This window comes from Lynx canadensis, chromosome F2 (assembly GCF_007474595.2).
Source record: "Lynx canadensis isolate LIC74 chromosome F2, mLynCan4.pri.v2, whole genome shotgun sequence".
Lineage (NCBI taxonomy): Eukaryota > Metazoa > Chordata > Mammalia > Carnivora > Felidae > Lynx > Lynx canadensis.
The window spans coordinates 16041019-16060620 of NC_044320.2; the positions used below are offsets into that span (position 1 = coordinate 16041019).

Genomic DNA, 19602 nt, shown 5'->3' on the forward strand with positions numbered 1-19602 from the left:
GGGACACAGAATTGGAGATCTTATCCTGTGCGTTGTTTGGTGGTGGTGTTGCTGGTATCGATCTCGTTTTGCTTGGTTGGGGGAAAGGATTCACATGTTGTAAAAAAGAAAAAACAAACACATAAATAAAACTGCTCTGAAATGGACTTAAGCTGAAAAACTCTAATCTGTCAAATGAATACATTTCATCTTTTTTGAGAACGTAAATAGGGACTCGGCAATTTCTTGGGAAATGGGTTTTTGTCCTTGTTAATTTTTATTTTTAAATGGTAATATCTTTAGGTCCAGGGCCGCAAAATTAGGCCTAGAACATTATATTTTATTTGTTTTTTTACACCCAGGACAGGACGGGCTATAAGTGATAACCTATGTATAGAGCACCAGACACAGCCGACTCCAAAATTATCCTTGCCTGCCACTTCTCATGCATTTCTTATGATGCCATCTGATCTGCAAGTGTTTCAAATACTTCTGCTAAAGGCTTTTCAGCATTCAGACATCTTTGGGCATCAAAGCAAAGTTGATGAACTCCATTTAACTTTGAAGGATTTTCAATTTTTAGCTTGTGTGTGTGTGTGTGTGTGTGTGTGTTTGAACGATGTGCATTACTTTGTCAAAAGCTGACTTATCATTTTACTGCCCAGAATCCAGCAGAAAGTATAATACGTTATTTCTAGTTCTGTCCTAAAATAATGGTGTTCTTTTCCTTTTAAACAACACCGCAGATGTATGTTGTCCTTCTTCTTGAACCTCATCCGTGAAGCACATTCCTTACTCAGTGTTCTTATTGGATGCCCCATAATTTGAAGTTAAAACCGTATCTTGAGGAGCTATTGGAATGTAAGATCCATGGAGAAGGGACTAGGTCTGTCTTATTTCTACCACATCCCCACTGCCCAGCACACAAAGACACTCAACAACTATTTTTAAATCACCACATTTAAATCTATATTTATTAAAATTTTTATATTAAAAATAATGCATACTTATTTTAGAAGTTTTAGGAAGATACCGCTGCCTAATCACTGTTAACATTTTGGCATATTCCCCCAGGCTTTATCTATGCCTGTTTTCATATTTTCTTTTTATATCATGCTGTACGTGGGTTTGTAACTTATATATTTTTTTACTTACAATGTACTCAGTGTATACATTCCATGCCATCAAGTATTTTTGACTACACTGTTGCTGGTGCCTGTGTTATTCCATAGTAAGAATAAGCATGTTCTAGGAAATGCTGCCAGTGCCATAAATGCTCTATTTTTCATCCCTTCAGGAAAATAGGGCATTTTAGTTACTAGGCAGTGAGCACCTAGGGCCAGAATTTAATGAACGACACTAAGTCTAAAATCATGCAGAATATGCTTCAATCTTATTTTGACCAACCAGGAACATTCTAGAACGACTTTCCAAGTGGCAGTTAATATCCTACATTTTATAAGAGTGATACAGGTGCAAGACTATCTAAAGAAAACAGTAGCCCTGGTGCTTCTGGTGTGGAGCAGGAACCCCAATCCAGCCTCCTCAATACTGCCAAATGGCCCCTCGGGTTCACAAGAAGAAATGGCTGCCATATTTATTTGTGTATGAGGCCAAACACTCCCATCCCTTTGTTTCCTTATTTTAACTGAGAACACCAGCCCCTCACTTCCACTGCTTTACATGGGGTAGCAGATCTACATGGTGTACTTCGAAAATCAGAGGTTTCCTTTCAAAAAACTTGGCTCCATCTGACAAGCGTGTAGGATATTAATTTCTGGGACTGCTTTTGAAATTAATTTGTGCTTGAGTGTCATAATGGTACCTACTACATATGGTGGTTAGACTAAGTGCTAAATTGTGCCCAGGATGGTCATTCATATCATGGTCTTTGGGAATATCATATTTGGTGGCACTTAGATATCTGGCTAAAGAGAATTTCTACTGGTATCATGGAGGGCCACTCCCCTCCCCCAATGCATACTCACACAAAATTATATTTCATATTCATAAAATTCCCACTTGGAAATCGCCATAGAGCATAAATCCAAATGGGTTTCTCGAGAACGCATTACTATGGAAAATATTCTTTTCAGTGTTGACTTTGATGGAAAACCAGCAACACCTCATCTCTAGATGGGAACTTCAGTAACGAAGTATTTTAGGTGATACAAAGTTTTCTCCAAGCCAGTTTCATGGCCTGAGTAAGTGAATGTGTTCTATAAACTATAAGGATTAAACGAGGTTAAGATATATGGGACAGGTTAAATGTCTAGTAATTTGCTAAAATGTTTTCAGTTTATTTGCTGTAAAAATTCTATTTAAAAAAAAAAAGTACTTTCAATAAATCTCAGACCCAGAATCAGATCTCTCAGAATAAAACCAATTGCGTAAAGAAAACATTCACCTAAGTCAATTTGAGGTCACCATTGATTACTCTGAGGCAAAGGAGTCATAATTTCAGGCTGCCCGTGGGTGGAAACATGGCTTAAGGCTCGTGAGTTTAAAAGGTGGTGGCAGGGGTTGAGGCAGGGAGGAGGGGCTCCTTTCCCATGTTCTCCAAGAAGGGCTGATCTGTGCTTAGAAAGAGGGACTGGTTCTTGGGCCTTTGGGTTCATTCCTTTAGCACCCAGCATGGGTGCCTGCACAGAGCACATGCTCTCACACATTTAGAAATGAGGAAGAAGAGAGAGTAAGTAGAATGGGAGGGTCTGGGTCCTCCAAGATTCTCTAGGAGCCCACGACGATCCTTCGGCTGATGGCTCCGGGCAAGGTATAGATGAAGAGGACCAGGAAGATGATGAGGACAATCAGAATGAAACCGACGATGATGTACTTTTTGTAATTCTTCCAGATGAGGTGGTACAGGCACTTGAAGGGGCTCACAAGCCAGGAGAAGGAGGTGTTTGGGCGGCTGCAAGGGAAGCAAGAGAAAATCAGGAAAGAGGCCATGATGTCAACACAGAGGATTCTCCAGACCTCGGGAAGTATTTCTGACTCTCACTTTCTAGAGGCCCACAAGGAGATGCCTGGGAATGGGAGAAGTCCATGTTGCCTCGAAGCAGGAGCAATCCAACATTCTGGGTGATAATGATTCCTGCATCACTTCAAAGCTTGGTCTGGAGGAGGGAAGAGTCTGACTACCCTCCGTCTGTCCAACCCTGACCAGCTCGAGCCCCACCTCTCCCAAGAGGCCCTCCTTGACCACTTTGGTCCCTAAAGATCCCCCTCCTTCCAAATTCCTGTCTCATCTATCACTTGACGTAGCTCCTTTTTGAACCTAGCATACCGGTCTTCTATACTCTGTTAATTATGAGTCTATGTGTTCTCCCTAAACAGATTGGAAGCTCTTAGAAGACAGAGCTTAGGTCTTACATTTCTTCAGTATTCTTCAAAGTGTTTTTTTAGTAGGTATACATTGTAGGAGCTCAACAAATAATTTTGAATTAATGAATAAGTACTCATTATGTTTCTAACACTATGATAGATCAAAAGTAGGTACAGAGAAGGGACCACTTGTCTTCAGATGCTTGGGGAGGGAAAATACAATTTGAGAGAGTATTTTGTATACATATTTCATATCTACATATGTTTACTTTTTAAAGTGGGCTCCACACCCGACGTGGGGCTTGAACTCATGACCCTGAGATCAAGGGTCAGATGCTGTACTGATTGAGCCAGCCAGGTGCCCCAACATGTATTCAGTGTTTTTAAAAATTTTTTAGACACAGAGAGAGAGAGCATGTGCGAGTGGGGGAGAAGAGTGGGGGGGGGGGGGGGGAGAGAGAGAGAGAGAGAGAGAGAGAGAGAGAGAGAATCTTAAGGAGGCTCCACACTCAGCATGGAACCCAATACGGGGCTCCATCCCACAATCCTGGGATCATGACCTGAGCCAAAATCAAGAGTTGGATGTTTAACTGACTGAGTCACCCAGGCACCCCATATATTTACTTTAAAAAAAAATTTAGGGGCACCTGGGTGACTCAGTTGGTTAAGAGACCGACTTCGGCTCAGGTCATGATCTCACAGTTTGTGAGTTCAAGCCCTGCGTCGGGCTCTGTGCTGACAGCTCAGAGCCTGGAGCCTACTTCAGATTCTATGTCCCCCCTCTCTCTACCCCTCCCCTGTTCATGCTCTGTGTCTCTCTGTCTCTCAACAATAAACGTTAAAAAATTTTTTTTAAATACAAAAATTTTTTAATGTTTTTTTGTTTAATTTTATTTTTGAGAGAGAGCACTTGAGCAGGGGAGGGGCAATGAGAAAGGGGGACAGAGGATCCGAAGCAGGCTCTGTGCTGACAACAACGAGCCCAATGCAGGGCTTGAACTCACAAACCATGAGATAATAACCTGAGCTGAAGCTGGATGCCCAGCCGACTGAGCTACCCAGATGCCCCTATATTTACTGTGTGTGTGTGTGTGTGTGTGTATTTACTTTTTAATTGATATGTAACCACGGATTAAACTGAATAGGGTAACCCTTTCTTCTAGTAATCCTACTTTTGGGAATTCATTTTAAAGTAGTAACTTATAAAAGGGAAATATTTTCATCATATTACAATAATGGAAAAAGAAAGAAGTAAATTTATCCAATTATGGGGTGGTAACCATGTCAGTTATGGGCATCAAATCTATAGAGTATTCCACAGGTATTAAAAAATCCTAATCATGACCACTATGGCAACGAAGCAAAACTTTGCAGCAAGGATAAATGAAACATTAGGACAATTGTGTATGTGTAACTTGAGAACAAGTAGAAAAAAACACATGTAGGGGCGCCTGGGTGGCGCAGTCGGTTAAGCGTCCGACTTCAGCCAGGTCACGATCTCGCGGTCCGTGAGTTCGAGCCCCGCGTCGGGCTCTGGGCTGATGGCTCAGAGCCTGGAGCCTGTTTCCGATTCTGTGTCTCCCTCTCTCCTTGACCCTCCCCCGTTCATGCTCTGTCTCTCTCTGTCCCAAAAATAAATAAACGTTGAAAAAAAAATTAAAAAAAAAAAAAAGAAAAAAACACATGTAGAATTCATATTCACATAAAAAAAAGAGTAGAAAAAATATACGAAATTATTGTAGAAACGCTTACGTGCCATTATTACAGAAAGGCACCCTCTCCATTTTCCGAACAGCCTGTATTGCTGTTAGAGTATTTCTCAATTATCGCAACAAAAAGCTACCTGGATTAGCTGCCTTCTTGCGGCTCAGTCCTGCCGGAGGGACCCTCTAGAGAAATGCCCCACCCTCGGCTATGGGGACTGCAAAGGGCCTTTCCCATTTCTGATGCTCTTACACACGACCCCACTCACTTGGGCTTGGCCAGGGGCTCTGGCTCCTTCCGGGCTTTTCCGACAGGATTTTTCTCAGCTTCTTCTGCCGTAACTAGGTGGAACTCGGCTTCAACCTTGCCCTGCGCAAAGACAAAAGTTTCAGTTTCTAGTCACAAAGAGCTGCTGGGAGCAACGCCAACCTTCTAGAAGTGTACAGTGTGGGAGAATGCCAGGGAGTATTTTGACTATCCTGCTGCCTTAGTTTGAGAAAAATCGTTACCTTTCTGGTTCTGGGAGAAGCTATTTTTACCATGAACAGTGAAAGCTCTGAAATGATGATGCTGTTGAGTTTTGTGAAGGGAGAGGTCCCACCTGTACACATAAGACACATATATACTTGGTTGAATGTGCTATTTCATTTGTAATCGTTCAATCGATATCTGATTATAGAAACCCAGTAGCAATTAGGGATGCCTGGGTGGCTCCACTGGTTAAGCATCTGACGCTTGGTTTCAGCTCAGGTCATGATCTCAGTTTCGTGAGTTCAAGCCCCGTGTCGGGCTCAGCGCTGACAGCATGGAGCTTGCTTGAGATTCTCTCTCTCTCTCCCTCTCTCTCTGCCCCTCACCCACTCACGCTGTTTCTGTCTCTCTCAAAAAATAAACTTAGGAAAAACCCAGTCGCAATTAGAAAGGGGACTAATTACTTAAGTGACAGAACCCTTTTGAATCTGCTACAATCCTTCTTCTCAGCTCTCCAGAGGAAATTGGTGGGTGTGGCCCTACATTTGCCAAATGGCTTTCTGTCATCCTTCATTGTTTCTGTTGTCTCCACAAATTGTTCCAGAATTATCCTTCTATTCTTGCACTTCCTCTTTCCTTCTCCTTCAGTAAGAATCAGCCCTTCTGGTTTGAAAATTGTCACGTGCTTCTTCAGAGTGCTGTGCCAGTTACTGGCACTGATCTAAGTCTTGGGTTATCAAAGGGTGAGACAGGACCACTGCAAAAGGGAAGGGTCATTCTTTCTTGTTCATTCAGTCATTCACTACTTTTGGGAACCCCCTGAATGTCAGGCACTGTTCTAGACAATGGGAACTTAATGATTAAGAAAAACAGGATCCTTGGGGCCCCTGGGTGGCTCAGTCAGCTAAGCATCCGACTCTTGATTTTGGCTTAGGTCATGATCTCATGATTCGTGAGTTTGAGCCCTGTGTTGGGCTCTGTGCTGACAGTGCAGAACCTGCTTGAAATTCTCTCTCTCCCTTGCTCTCTCTCTCTCTCTGTCAAAAAATAAATAAGCTAAAAAAATTTTTTTTAAGAAAAATAGGATCCTTGATCTCCTGGAGCTCCTGTTCGTGGTGAAGGAGACCTTACCTCTTCTCCTTCGGTTTTGTGGATTGAAATTCAAGGTAATAGGAGGGACACAGAATTGGTAGGGGACTGGAACATCATAGAAGTATTTTAGACCCACGCTTGTCATTAAAGTTTGTCTTTTGGAATTACATATGGATGGGGCATAACCTGATTTCCTATCCCAGTAAAAATATTTAAGGTTCTGATGAACCAATGGGCCTGTGTTAACTTACCTATTCACCCCCAAAATATCAGGACTCCTTAACAAGCAGGATGGTTGCTGGCACCCACAAAAATGTAATCATGGGATAAATTAGAGAGGAGTACTGTATCTGGAGTGGGGTTGAAGCCAGAGACGATAACCCAGAGAAGAGGCAGTGGCACGGATGTCTGAATTAGTCAAGAAATGCAATGGGCTTATTACAAGTGAAGTCATGAGTTCAAATCTAGGTGGTCTCATCCATTCTTTAGACTACAACCCTGGCCCAACTCAGACCACATTACATGTCCTATGATCCAGAAATTTTCCGTAAAAGTATGTGTATAGGTAGTCTCTCATTTCTGTTGACATACCTTGACCCCCATAGGTAATGACTTGCACACATAGCTACTCAGGAAACACTTGAAAACCAAGGAAGAAGGAATATAAAGCTTCTGTCCATTCTAGTCACCCCACACCACTCTGCCTGTATCAACAGTAGAGTGATAATACTATAACTCGAACTGTGATTGCAATGCTTTATTGGATGCCCACTTGGCCTACGTCCTTTCAATTGATCCATCAACCCATCTCAGCAACAAGCAAAGTAGGTCTCCTTTTTATCGATGGAGAAATGAAGCAATGGAGATCAAATTACTTTCCCAAAGTCACACAGGCAATAAGCCAACCAACTGGAACTTGAACCGAGGTCTGTATGATGCCAAACCTCATGCTCTTTCCATGAGAGCAGGCTGCCTCCCAACTTCTTCATGGATTTGCCCGATAATCGGACTCAAAGTTTTACAAGGACTTTCCTAACTCTAACATAAGATGATTGGCTCATGGCTTCATAATTGTCACTTAAAGGCATTTGTCTTCTTGGGCCTCAGATTCCATACCTGTCAAATGGCCAGATGTGCTTTAATGCAAATTCTAGTTTTCATGAAAGACAGGAGCCCCTGCAAGGCTTGACGGCTGGAAGAAACCCAAGAGGCCAGCCTACCGCTCATGGCAGAGAGGTTTCCAATATGCAGAAAGGGCTTATTTCCAGAGGTCTTTCAGAGGTGACCTAATAAGCTCTACTGAGCAGTATATTTATATGCTAGGAACCTCATCCAAATCCTCTGTATTTGAGAGTCAGCTTAAGAGTTGCTAGCCAATTGCTGGGCTCCAGAATTTTGGTAGAGAGGACAAAAGTCAACCGTGGATAAGTTAGGACCAGAGTAAGAGGGTAAGAGGGTCACAGCTGCCTCTTCGTTGTGCACTGTTTAATAATCAGGCCAGCCACTGTGCTGTATAACTTGCATGGTGCTTCACAAGTACATTATTCCATTTAAACCTTCTGACAACTGGCAAAGTAGACAACATTTTTATTCCCATTCTATACCTGAGGAAACCAAGATGATGTTTGCTAACGTGTGTTACAAAGCCAGGATGTGCACCAAGGTGCTATGACACCAAATCGTATCCTCTGCTATTTAATGTGTCCAAGAGTCCCTTTTTTTGTGGAAGAAAAGAAACAAGCTATTTATAACACTGAATAAATGTGTCTTTTTTTGAAATGTTCAAGAGAAGCTCCATCGTCACTGCCGTGGCCCAGGCATTATAACATGTTTTTGGCTTCCATCTAAGGGATGACCTTGGGTAGCATAAGGATTATTACAGTGTAGCATAGCATAGCATAGTGTAAAAGCTGAGTGAAATAGGATTTGGGACAGACAGATCGGCATTTGACACTCGGCTCTGTCATTTGCTAGCTGTGCTCCCTTGGGTGAGTTACGGGCTTCCAACTCACTGTCCTGAGATGTTACCCACAGACTTGCTTTGAAAAATGAATGAAATAACACATTTAGAGTGTTCAACCTAGTGTCTGGTAAATAGTAAACTCTTAAAAAATTATAGTTGCTACCTTCAACACTATTTCATGGATGGAAACAATAATTTGATAGGAAACATCTTCTCCCCCATAGAAAACACCCAGAGAAAATCCAGATTCCCACAGAGGGAAAGATGCAAAGAAAATTGAAGCAGAGAATATGAAATTAATTCTGCCCTAGGCACAGAAGTCATTGGTTATTATCACGAAGAGCCTTGCCCCCACTTACCCACCCTGCTCGAGTGGTCACAGAGCATTTTTTCTGATATCACACAGGCAGCAGGAAGAAAGTGTTTACTGACATATTCTGCTAAATGCCACTCCGCATTCCATATCTCTCCACACACAGGGTTCCCAGTTTTATTTTAATTATTGACATTCAACCAAGCACCAAGGAGAGGTCTTAAGCTAATAATAGCCTCCAAATGTAATTTTCAATCAGAGCTAGAAAAAAAAATGGACAGCTTGAGAGACTATCTGTTAACCTAATGACATCTATGGATGGAAGAAAATGATAAGGAAAGGTCCTGAAAAGACTGGATTGGTTGTACTGAGTGTGTTATTTATGGACTTCAAACTTCACTGAGCTCAGAGAGTGGATGCCCTGGGAGGGGTGGGGTCCTTTAGGTCAGACATGCCTTCTTCACCAATAATGATTGCTTATTAAAGCACAGCTCTTGGGGCACCTGGGTGGCTCAGTGGGTTAATCGTCAGACTCTTGATTTCAGTTCAGGTCATGATCTCATGGTCGTGAGATCGAGCCCCACGTCAGGCTCTGTGCTGAGCCTGGAGCTTGTTTGGGATTCCCTCCCTCCCTCTTTCTCTGTGCCTCCCCCACCCCACTTGCACTCTTTTTCTCAAAATAAATAAACATTTTTTTAAAACCACGACTTTCACTGGTATGAGCTAAAGCATTTTCATACGTTAATGGTGGGGATGTGTGTGGCAAAGTCCTTTGGGGAGAGGAACACACACATGTATACATACATGTATATGCACACATATATGCATGCATACATGTAATGTCCATGTAAGTGTGTGTATATTACCTCAAATAATCATACTCTAGAAATGCCATTTGTGGGCAGATAAATTAAGAAAATAATTCAAAACTCAGAAAAAGCTTAACATGCAAAGCACAGTCATTATTCTGTTGGATGTTCAAACTGTCCTATTTGTCACAAGGATACGTCCCAGGCTCATCTTGTGTTCTATCTGTCCTAGACCTGGAGTCAGCCAAAGATACCTGGTTCTGTCAGTAGAGACGGGTATTTAGAAACCAGGATCCAATTGCTAGAAGTCTTCTTACTACTCGGTGATTTCATTTCTATGTCCTTTGCAGAACTAGAAAAAATATTTTTAAATACGTAAGTCCATAGTGATACCAGGGGAAAAAGATGCAAGGGGGAAAAAAATCTCATTTTTTGGTTTCTCTTGAACCGATCCTTGACTCTAAAATGTGGTAATTGATGAAGAGAATTAAACATTTATCCTGTCTTTTTTTTTTCTCGAAGAGGTGGTGACTATAATTTATTTCCATTTGTTGAGAGAAAGCTCTTCTTAACAGATGAATTCTTTTTTATGAATATAATTTATTGTCAAATTGGCTTACATACAACACCCAGCGCTCATCCCAACAAGTGCTCTCCTCAGAATTCTTACTAATAAATGGAAAAAGAATGATAGAATTAGACACATAGAAAGATGATAGGGATATATTGATAGATGGCTGGCTGGGTGGGTGGATACCTAGATAGCTAGATGACAGACAGACAGGTAGATAGAGATGGATGGATGGATGGATGAAAGGAAGGAAGGAAAGAAAGAAGGAATGGGTAAAGAAGGAAGAAAGGATTAGAAAAATCATTTTGCAACACTAATGAAATAATCAAGATCACCATTGGGTGAAAGGTGGTGGCAGGACAGTAATTTCCCACAGTACTAAAGTGTCACCCATTGGTTACTTGCTAATTGCAAAGAGGAAAATGTACCTTTACAATGAAGAGATCTCATGGTTACCAACGTGACCAAGTGAGCAAACGCAGCATCACCACTAGTGAGGCCATCTGAGGGCATGTGCCTCCTGGCATGATTCAATATGAAATAAACAGTATCAGGTCTTAAGTATTACCAAAAATGTTTAACCTGAACCTGATAATGCCATTATACCTAACTTCTAGTTCATAAGAAATGTAGGGTCAGAGAATAAGATAAGCTTCATCATGAGAAAACAATGGGGCAAGACAGGCCTATTTTCATCAAATAGGTAATGTCACGGGGACAAAAATGGTGGGAGACTGTTCTAAGACAAAATAGACCAAAGCAACACATGAATTATGACTGGATCTGTTTTGAAAAAAGAAAGAGCTATAAAATACATTTTGAGGGTAATAGGGTATCCTCCTTATAGCTGGAAAAATGAATACGGTATAGATTTCAGATTAGGTAATAATTATTAATTTCTTAAATGTGATGATGGCACTGTGGTTATGGACAAGAATGACCATATCCTTAGGCGATGCATGCTGAAGTATTCAGGAATTGTTAAAAAGAAAACCACAGGCCCATAGGTTAAGACCCATGTCAACAAATCAAGACTTAATATGTCCCTCACTATAGCCCCCTCCCCAACCCAGGAATTTAACCTTCAATCAGCTAATATGGAATTTCAATCTGGAAATTTATTGATAGACCCCCTTTGGTTCCTCTTAGGAGGGCACCTTGCCCAAATAATGCATTTCCTGCTAACAAATTCCTTTCTTTATGCCCTCTCTTTGCCTTTAAAAACCTTCCTTTTGTTTAAGTTGGGGGAGTTCCCCTACTTGTTAGATGGACACGACCCTATTCATGAATTGTTTAATAAAGCCAATTAGATCGTTATATGTATCTGTTTGAATATTTTTTTTAACAAGGTATAGTGTTGGAATGTCTACAATTTACTCTCAAATGGTTCAGCCAATAAGTACATGCGTGTGTGGAGAGGAGAGAAGGTGAGACTATATACTCACATATATAGACAAAATCGGTACAGCGAAGTATTAACAAGTGTTGAATCTAGGTGGTGGATATGTGGTCGATCACTGTCCTATTCTTTCAACGTTTCCACATGCTTCACTTTTTTAAATGAATAAATGTTGAAGAAAAACACAAAGATTAAACTATATTGAGCACTTCTCTTTTGAGAATACAGAGTTGATAATAACACTGATAATACAATGTAGGGGAATGCTCAATAGGACATCAAGCCCCCCCACAAAGACACTATTTTTCATATGGAATGATCACTACTATGTAAAATTGGGAATAACCAAGACATTGGCAATAGCTTTCTTTGGGTTGTGTGCATGTGGGTACTATTTCTTCCCTTGTACATTCTTGTGTCTTTTAAATTTCCTATAAATGCATATTACCTACTCTGTCTTAAAATAATCTTCACATGAAAATACCCACTCTGCTCCTAGAGAATCTGAATTGGTTACATACTATTTAGATGATCTGTGTGTCTACCACCTCCTCGGCTAAGCTGTGAACTTCTGGATGCCAGGAATTTGTCTTATTCATTGTTGAACCTTTACCGTCTAGTGAATGAGCGTGTGGCTATCGTAGCTACTGACAATTGTTTTCACGCTAAACTAGAAACACAGAAACCTCCCTTTTAATTTTTTTTAAATATGAAATCTATTGTCAAATTGGTTTCCATACAATACCCAGTGCTCATCCCAACAGGTGCCCTCCTCAACGCCCATCACCCACCCTCCCCTGCCTCCCACCCCCCATCAACCCTCAGTTTGTTCTCAGTTTTTAAGAGTCTCTTATGTTTTGGCTCCCTCCCTCTCTAACCTCTTTTTTTTTTTTTTTCCTTCTCCTCCCCCATGGTCTTCTGTTAAGTTTCTCAGGATCCACATAAGAGTGAAAACATATGGTATCTGTCTTTATGTGGATCCTTTTAGTTTTAGTTGTTCGTGTTCTTGAGACTTAGCTGGGCTATTTAGCAGTCAATTTACAGGATTAACCTGTAAAAGAAACTTCTTGATCTTCATCTTCTAAAGAAGTGATTTCTTCAAAGGTTGCTTTTAGTAGGATAACACATACAATGCAACAGTACAATGTGTCTCATGAAGCACCTGTTCAATACACATTCCCCTCGTCCCAAGGGCACCCATTCTTTGGAAATCCCACCTGGAGATGTTCTTCTTACTATAAGGACAGCCAAATTCCACACTAGGAGCTTTGTGATCCAAATGTCTAAATTACACTGCCTGAGTGTACAGATAAGCAGCTTTAAAAATAAGCCTGGCAGGTGGCAGGGGCTGTAAGCAAATCCCTGCTGGGCAGCTGGTGACTGGAATGGAACGGTGACCTCCTGACTGCTGCCTTCAGGAAGGGGGGGGGGGGGGGGGAAGTTCAGAAGCAGAGGGTGTCCATGCTAGAAAGGCACCTTGCAGGCACCCAGTTCAACCCACTCCTTTTACAGACGTGGGAACTGAGACTCAGAGACGGAAGGACCTCAGGACGTGGTGGACCCCAACAGAGGTTTTCCATTTCGCCACTTTACTCCCAGCTGGTCCAGCTCCCTGCCACACAGGGAGGGGGCTACTGGTTTAGCTTCCTCGGTGTGGTTACTGGTTCCTTTAGGAAGTTACTGGTTCCTTTAGGGAGAGAGAGGACGAGGGGCAGCTGGGTTATACCCGGGATTGTGGGCTTCCGGGTGGGTGGGGATGAAGTCAATTCTCATTTTCCTTTTAGGATGTGTAAGGACAAAACCAAATTAAAAATTAAAAACAAGAGGCTTACCATTCCCTGTGGAAAGTAAAGGAAGAGATTTCCCTCTCCTTTTTCTAAGAGCATCACTGTAGAAACTGTAATTGTAAGCCCTTTCACCTCTCTTTGAAGTGGGTATAAATCCTCTTAAATACTAGATAGGCTCTTTGTCTTTAACACCCAGGAACTGCCTTTCCCGAAGACCTGGGAGCCATCTCTTTGAAAATTACACATCAAGGGGGACAGCACCCCTCCCACCCAGTTTCTGTGGGTGCCCGTCTCCAAGTTGCCTGTTTGAGGCTGATTCCCTAGTTTTGGGCCCCCCTCAATATTCTCCCTTATCCGGTCACACAGGATGCCCCACTTCTAGCTACTCCGCCTGCCAACCACCTCCAAACAGAGCAAACCTGAACCCTTCTCTTTTTTCCATCAGAAAGCTTCCCTACTCCCCTGTCTCGGAATCTCCATCAAACCTGGATGATGGTAGCTGACTCTTGTCATAGCAAAGCTCTAAATAAAGAGCCTGTTCTCATTCAGTAGGTCTTCGTTTCTTTTCACGGTTCTAAACACTTAATGTATATGGACTCATTTATCTGCTAAAACCCCATGAGATACGTATATATTATGAATCCCCACTTTAGAGATATGGAAGCTGAGGCACAGAGAGATTAAGTAAGTTGCCTCATGTCACACAGCTAGTTAGGAGAGGACAGGATTCAAACCTAAGCTGTTTTTACAATCTTTGGTCTTAACCACTGCATAATACTTAATGCAGTCTAGAAAAACAGACTCTCACAACCTCAACACCCCTACATCCATTCTCCATATGTCCTCAAACAACCTATCTGTATCCTCTGAACCTCCCACCATTAAAGCCCTCCTCTCTTTTCTCTTCTTTGGCACATTATCCTCTGGTTTCTACAGTGACACTTAGCCTTACAAGTAATGTGTGCTGATGTATTGATTCTCAAAGAGGATTTGTTGAACACTTTCTATGTGCTCAGTACGCTGAATAAAAAGAGAAGGAAGTCATATAATCTCTTTGATTGTTGGGTCAGTGTTGTAATTGTTTCTGAATTGATTGATTCGTTCAGCAAAAATTTACTGAGCATGTACTATGCGCCAGAAACCACGTTAGACCCTAAAACTTCTGAAAAGGAACAAAAAGAGAAAGCACAGTCTCTGGGCTCAGGTTGCTCCCAGCAGAGGAACCGTGACACATACAGACAATTGCAAATCTGTGTGACCAGAGCTCTGGAAGCATGAAGGCAGGCAAGCCTGTTCCCAGCCAGGGTACCGGGGAGGCTTCCCAGAGGGAGGTGACTGCTCAAAGGAGTCTCAAAATACTTAAGGAGGAGGAGTTTTCCCCGAGAAGAAGGGAGCAAGGCATTCCAGGCAGAAGCACCAGCTGACACAAGAGTAAGGGTATGGGACCGAACAGGGAGCGGCTGGGGAACGAGAGTCGCTGAGGGTGGCTGGCGCAGTTTGAGGGTAGGAGTGAAGGTGGAATTATGAAGGCTTCCAGAGTCTACACATGCTGTCTCCACTAGCTTATCCCCACTCGCTCCACACTGCGTGCTAACCTGTGTCAGTCCTCACCATTCTGCCAACACCACCTTTTGTTTATTTATTTGAGAGAGAGAGAGCAAGCAGGGGAAAGGTGGGACGGGGGGCGGGGGACAGAGGATCTGAAGCAGGCTCTGCAAGGACAGCAGCAAGCCCGATGCAGGGCTCAAACTCATGAACCCTGAGATCATGACCTGAGCCAAAGTCAGACACTCAACCAACTAAGCCACCCAGGCGACCCGGGTCTTGCTTTTTAAATATTGAGATATGATTCCCATACCATACAGTTCACCCTTTTGCAGTGCACAATAAAGTAGATCTTAGTATAATCACAAAGCTGTACAGCCATCAGCACTAATTCCAGAACATTTTTATCACCCCCCAAAAGAAATCTGTGCCGGTTAGCAGCCACTCTGCATTCCTCTTCCCTTCAGCCCCTGGCAACCACCAATCTACTTTCTATGGGTTACCTATTCTGGACATTTCCCATAAATAGAATCATGTTGTATGCGGTTTTTCGGGACTGCCTTCTTTCACTGAGCATGTTTTCCAGGTCCATCTATGTTGGAGGCTGTATCAGCACTCTTTCTTTTTATGGCTGAATTATGTTCCATTGTATGGCTGTATCACCTTTTGTTTATCCATTTATGAGTTGAGGGACCTTTGGACATTTCCACTCTTGGGCTATTGTGAATAGTGCTGCTATGAGCCTTTACAACACTCCCTTTCAAAAGGTCGCCACGACCTCCAGGTTGCTAAATCCAATGGACAACTCTCTGCTTTTTATATGACCACTCAAGGGCATCTGACACAGTAACCCAACTGTCCTTCTCCAAAGAGTCTCTTCTCCAGGTTTATGTTTCAGGTACATTTTTATCATTGTCTTCCTACATTTCTGCCTACTTCTTCTCCTTCTCCAATTGTGACCCTCTCCCACTCACTGTCCATATAAACAGCGAGGACTTGTGTTTCCTGTGCCATTCACATCCTCTCACCTCCCTGACCATTCAGTGGCTTCCCATTGCTCTGAGAATAAAACCCAAACTTTTCAATATGGCATCGTGGTCTGCATGATCCGGCTCTGGTCTCCCCTCTGCTGCACCCTCACTCCTCCCCATGCTCTGGTCATGGCAGGGTCAGGGGAGGGAGGAGGGTTGGTTTGTTTTATTTTAGTTTCTCCCTCTCACCAAACTTATTCTCACCTCAGGGCCTCTGCCTGTGGTGTCTACTTGATAACACATTTCCTTCTGTGTTTTTCTGACGGAAAACTACTACTTTTCCTTCTTCAGACCTCAACCTAAAAGTTTCACAGTCACAGAAAGGCCTCCAACCACCATACGGAGTGCGAATACCATGGATATGCTTTAATTCAGCATGTTGTTTCCTCCCCGGTCCTTGTTAAGTATCTGCTTTCTTGGTGTGCCTGTGAGTGACTGCATTTGTGTGTGTCAGTCTTTGATGCTGGACTGTAAGCTCCATGCTGGCAGAGACTGTGTCTGTTATTACTCATATTTTATTCCCAGGGCCTATCACTTAATAGATGCTCAATAAATATGTGTTGCATGAAATGAAAGAAGTAAGTGACACAGAAACTAAAAGAGAGTCAACTAGGGTCAAATGAAATAACAGAAGGGATCTGAACGTACTTGGCAAACTCTAAAGGGCTATAAAAATGGAATAAATGACTGCCATTATGTAATCATGCATACATAATTACTGTCAATTATTTTATAGAAGCAGCAATTATGTCAAAACACACGAATTTATATTTGGGGACTTGGCATTTCCCAAACTCATACCGCACTCTGGCAACTCTAACTGGTGGGCAGGTAGCCTTCCATGTGGGGAGACTTGGTGCCTCCATGCTGCACCCCTCATGGTTCCTCTACTTGAAGTAGTTATCTACCCTCTTCTTCATCAAGAAAGTACCTTGTCGTCATCCTTTGTTCTTGAAAAACTGATGCTCTGCTTGACCCTCGACATCCTCAAAGAGAATCAGGTTCCCTTCCTCCTCTCTTTTCCTTCCCTGGGTCATACACACTTTGACTACTTCATGCACGATGGGGTTGTTAACGCATCCGTCCCTCTCGCTAGACTCTGAGCTGGTTGAACATAGTGGCCATGCTTCCTCTATTTCTGAATTCACCCATTCATTAATCAATTCATTGACTGAACATCTGTAATGTGCTAAGCCATGAGGCCTGGAACAGAGTACAGAAGCGGCCATGCAATAAACCCTCAATGTGTACTTGGCCAGAGGGGGAAGAATGAGCCTGCCTACAGCCTCATTCTCTTGACCCAACCTCACCAATCAGAGGCGGTTCAACTGAGAATGGCAGGAAGAGAAAACCTCCTCCAAAACACAATAAGACTAGATGCCACAGAGTAAGGCCAGCACCAGCCATTTACTGAGTCAGGTGCAAAGGGAATCCTTGCCTCATCCTCACTGGGCCCCTAGAGCAGTGAGAGAAAAACAAGTGTGGCCACAAGGGATACAACCCAGGTGTGCTTTTGCCACTAGGTACAGGAGAGGAGGGGAGAACGTGTTGTCTCCAGGAGGAGAAGGCAGCACAGAAAGGGGCCACCAATGCAGTCCCTTTTCTCAAGTGGGTCATCCACTCTCCCTTTCGGAAGACCAAGAAGGCTGCAAGAACTTCCTTCACAATATTTGTGAATGGGCTGAGCCCCTGCACCATGTACAGTCCAGACTGGGCTGGCAACGCAGGGAAAGGGGAAATGGCTCTCCCTGCTGCTACCCTCTCAAGGTAATTTTAAAAGTCTGGATCACTCTTAAAATGGAGTCTCTGCATTTAAGGGTGAAGGGATGAGGTCATTCCATTAAAATTGTACATTAGTCAAGACTTCATGCATAATTTCAAGAAACGTTGGGGAAAAAAAATAATGCCAGGGGCATACATTCAAGCCAAGAAGTTAGAAAACCACCCTGACATGGCTATTAAATCAAGTATGCTGAAATACAGAAGCTTAATGCATTTATAAAATTTTCAAAATTCTTGCTTCTCAGCGGAACCTTTGCCCTAAAGCACTCTGTGCCACTTCAAGGCACTCCAATTGAAGTTTACAAAATGACTCACTTAAAGGGCATGGTGTCCCCTGTCTGCCTCCCAACCCCCTCTCCTACAGCTGCCACTTACTGTGAGTTCTTTGCTTTTAGCAAAAGGCCACCAGCCCCGCACACGCTTTTGCTGGAATATGGAGATCTTGCTCTCCTCGCTTGCATTTTCAAACTTGGCGAGATCGCAGGCTTTGGCAGTCTTGGCGGCTCGGGGGAAGCTATTGAGGTTCATTTCCAGGGAGCCTGTGAAGAGATGCCCTTAACAGTTACAGAAGGGCTTTAGAATCCAGCACCACCAATTATTCACCCACCCGTTCGTTCATTCATTGATTCATCCATCCCTTCACTCACTGGTCATTCAACCAGTACACATGGGGTCACTAGCATGTGCTAGGTTTTGGGGATACAAATATGACCAAGACATGTACCAAATGTAGCAGGTAGTAGACAGGGACAGAGCTACAATATATAACTTCCAAGCCTCAGTTTCAGGTGTCATCGCTGCTGGGCGTCTTATCTACTCCAAGTGTGTGGGGATTACGTGCCTATCCTCTGAGCTCTCCTCTGCCTTAATGTGGATCCACCTATAAGAACCTCCTCCCCCAGCTCACTTTCCTCTGAGTCCACTAACCCCCTCCAGGTGGGGGACCAAGTCTTATCATCTCTGTAGCTACTCTCCAAGACTTAGTGGGCTCCCGCAAAGTACTTGCGATGAGTGAATATTACAGAGGGGAAGATAATGACATGAGAGTATTTTCCCTCTCTCTCTTAAATAACCTTTCCCTAGTACAGAAATAATATTTGTTAATTATAAGCATTTAGAGCATACACATAAGCAAAAAATTAATAGAAAAATTTTCCATAAAATGCCATCCCCCCAAAGTTGACCACTGCTCTCGTTAGTTCTTATCCTATGACAGTCATTGTTTCTTTGCCTGTCCCTGATTACCTCTGTCTCTGATACATATAAACATATATTTTACAGAAAGGGAATTTTTTTCTACACTCTTTGTTCACTTAGTGCATCCTGTATAACTTCCAACTCACTAAATGAATATTTTTAATGGCTGCAGGATTATCACTTTTTGGGTGCTTATTATGCATGAGTTTTTAAATTATATTATCACATGTACAGCTCCAAACACACTCTGAGGTATGTAATATTACTATCTCCATTTTACAACTGGAGAAAACTGAGGTACAGAGGGGACTAGTAACTAGCTCAAAATTTAACAGGCTTCTTAGTGGTAGAGCAAAGATGATTTTAAGTCTGATTGAAATGTATCTTCTGGGACACCTGGGTGGCTCAGGCAGTTAAACGTCCGACTTCGGCTCAGGTCATGATCTCACGGTTTGTGAGTTCAAGCCCCACATCGGGCTCTGTGCTGACAGCTCAGAGCCTGGAACCTGCCTCAGATGCTGTGTCTCCCTCTCTCGCTCCCCCTCCTCCACTTGCACTAAATAAATAAATAAATAAATAATCTTCCACCATAAGGATGTCCTGTAACTTATTCAGCCAATCTCCTACGAATG

The 19602-nt window shown here is 42.7% G+C and overlaps 1 protein-coding gene across 1 annotated transcript in view; it reads right to left on the bottom strand.

Annotated features, from left to right (window-relative positions):
• Positions 1-1121: 1121 nt before the first annotated feature.
• The window catches only part of FER1L6 (fer-1 like family member 6), a 133379-nt gene continuing 114898 nt past the window's right edge, over positions 1122-19602 (bottom strand). The window contains exons 39-41 of the mRNA XM_030304364.1: positions 18149-18312; positions 5279-5379; positions 1122-2893 (exon numbers count right to left, since the gene is read on the bottom strand). Coding sequence (XP_030160224.1) covers positions 2710-2893; positions 5279-5379; positions 18149-18312 — 449 coding nt within the window. The 3' untranslated portion in view covers positions 1122-2709. The remainder of the gene's footprint in view (positions 2894-5278; positions 5380-18148; positions 18313-19602) is intronic.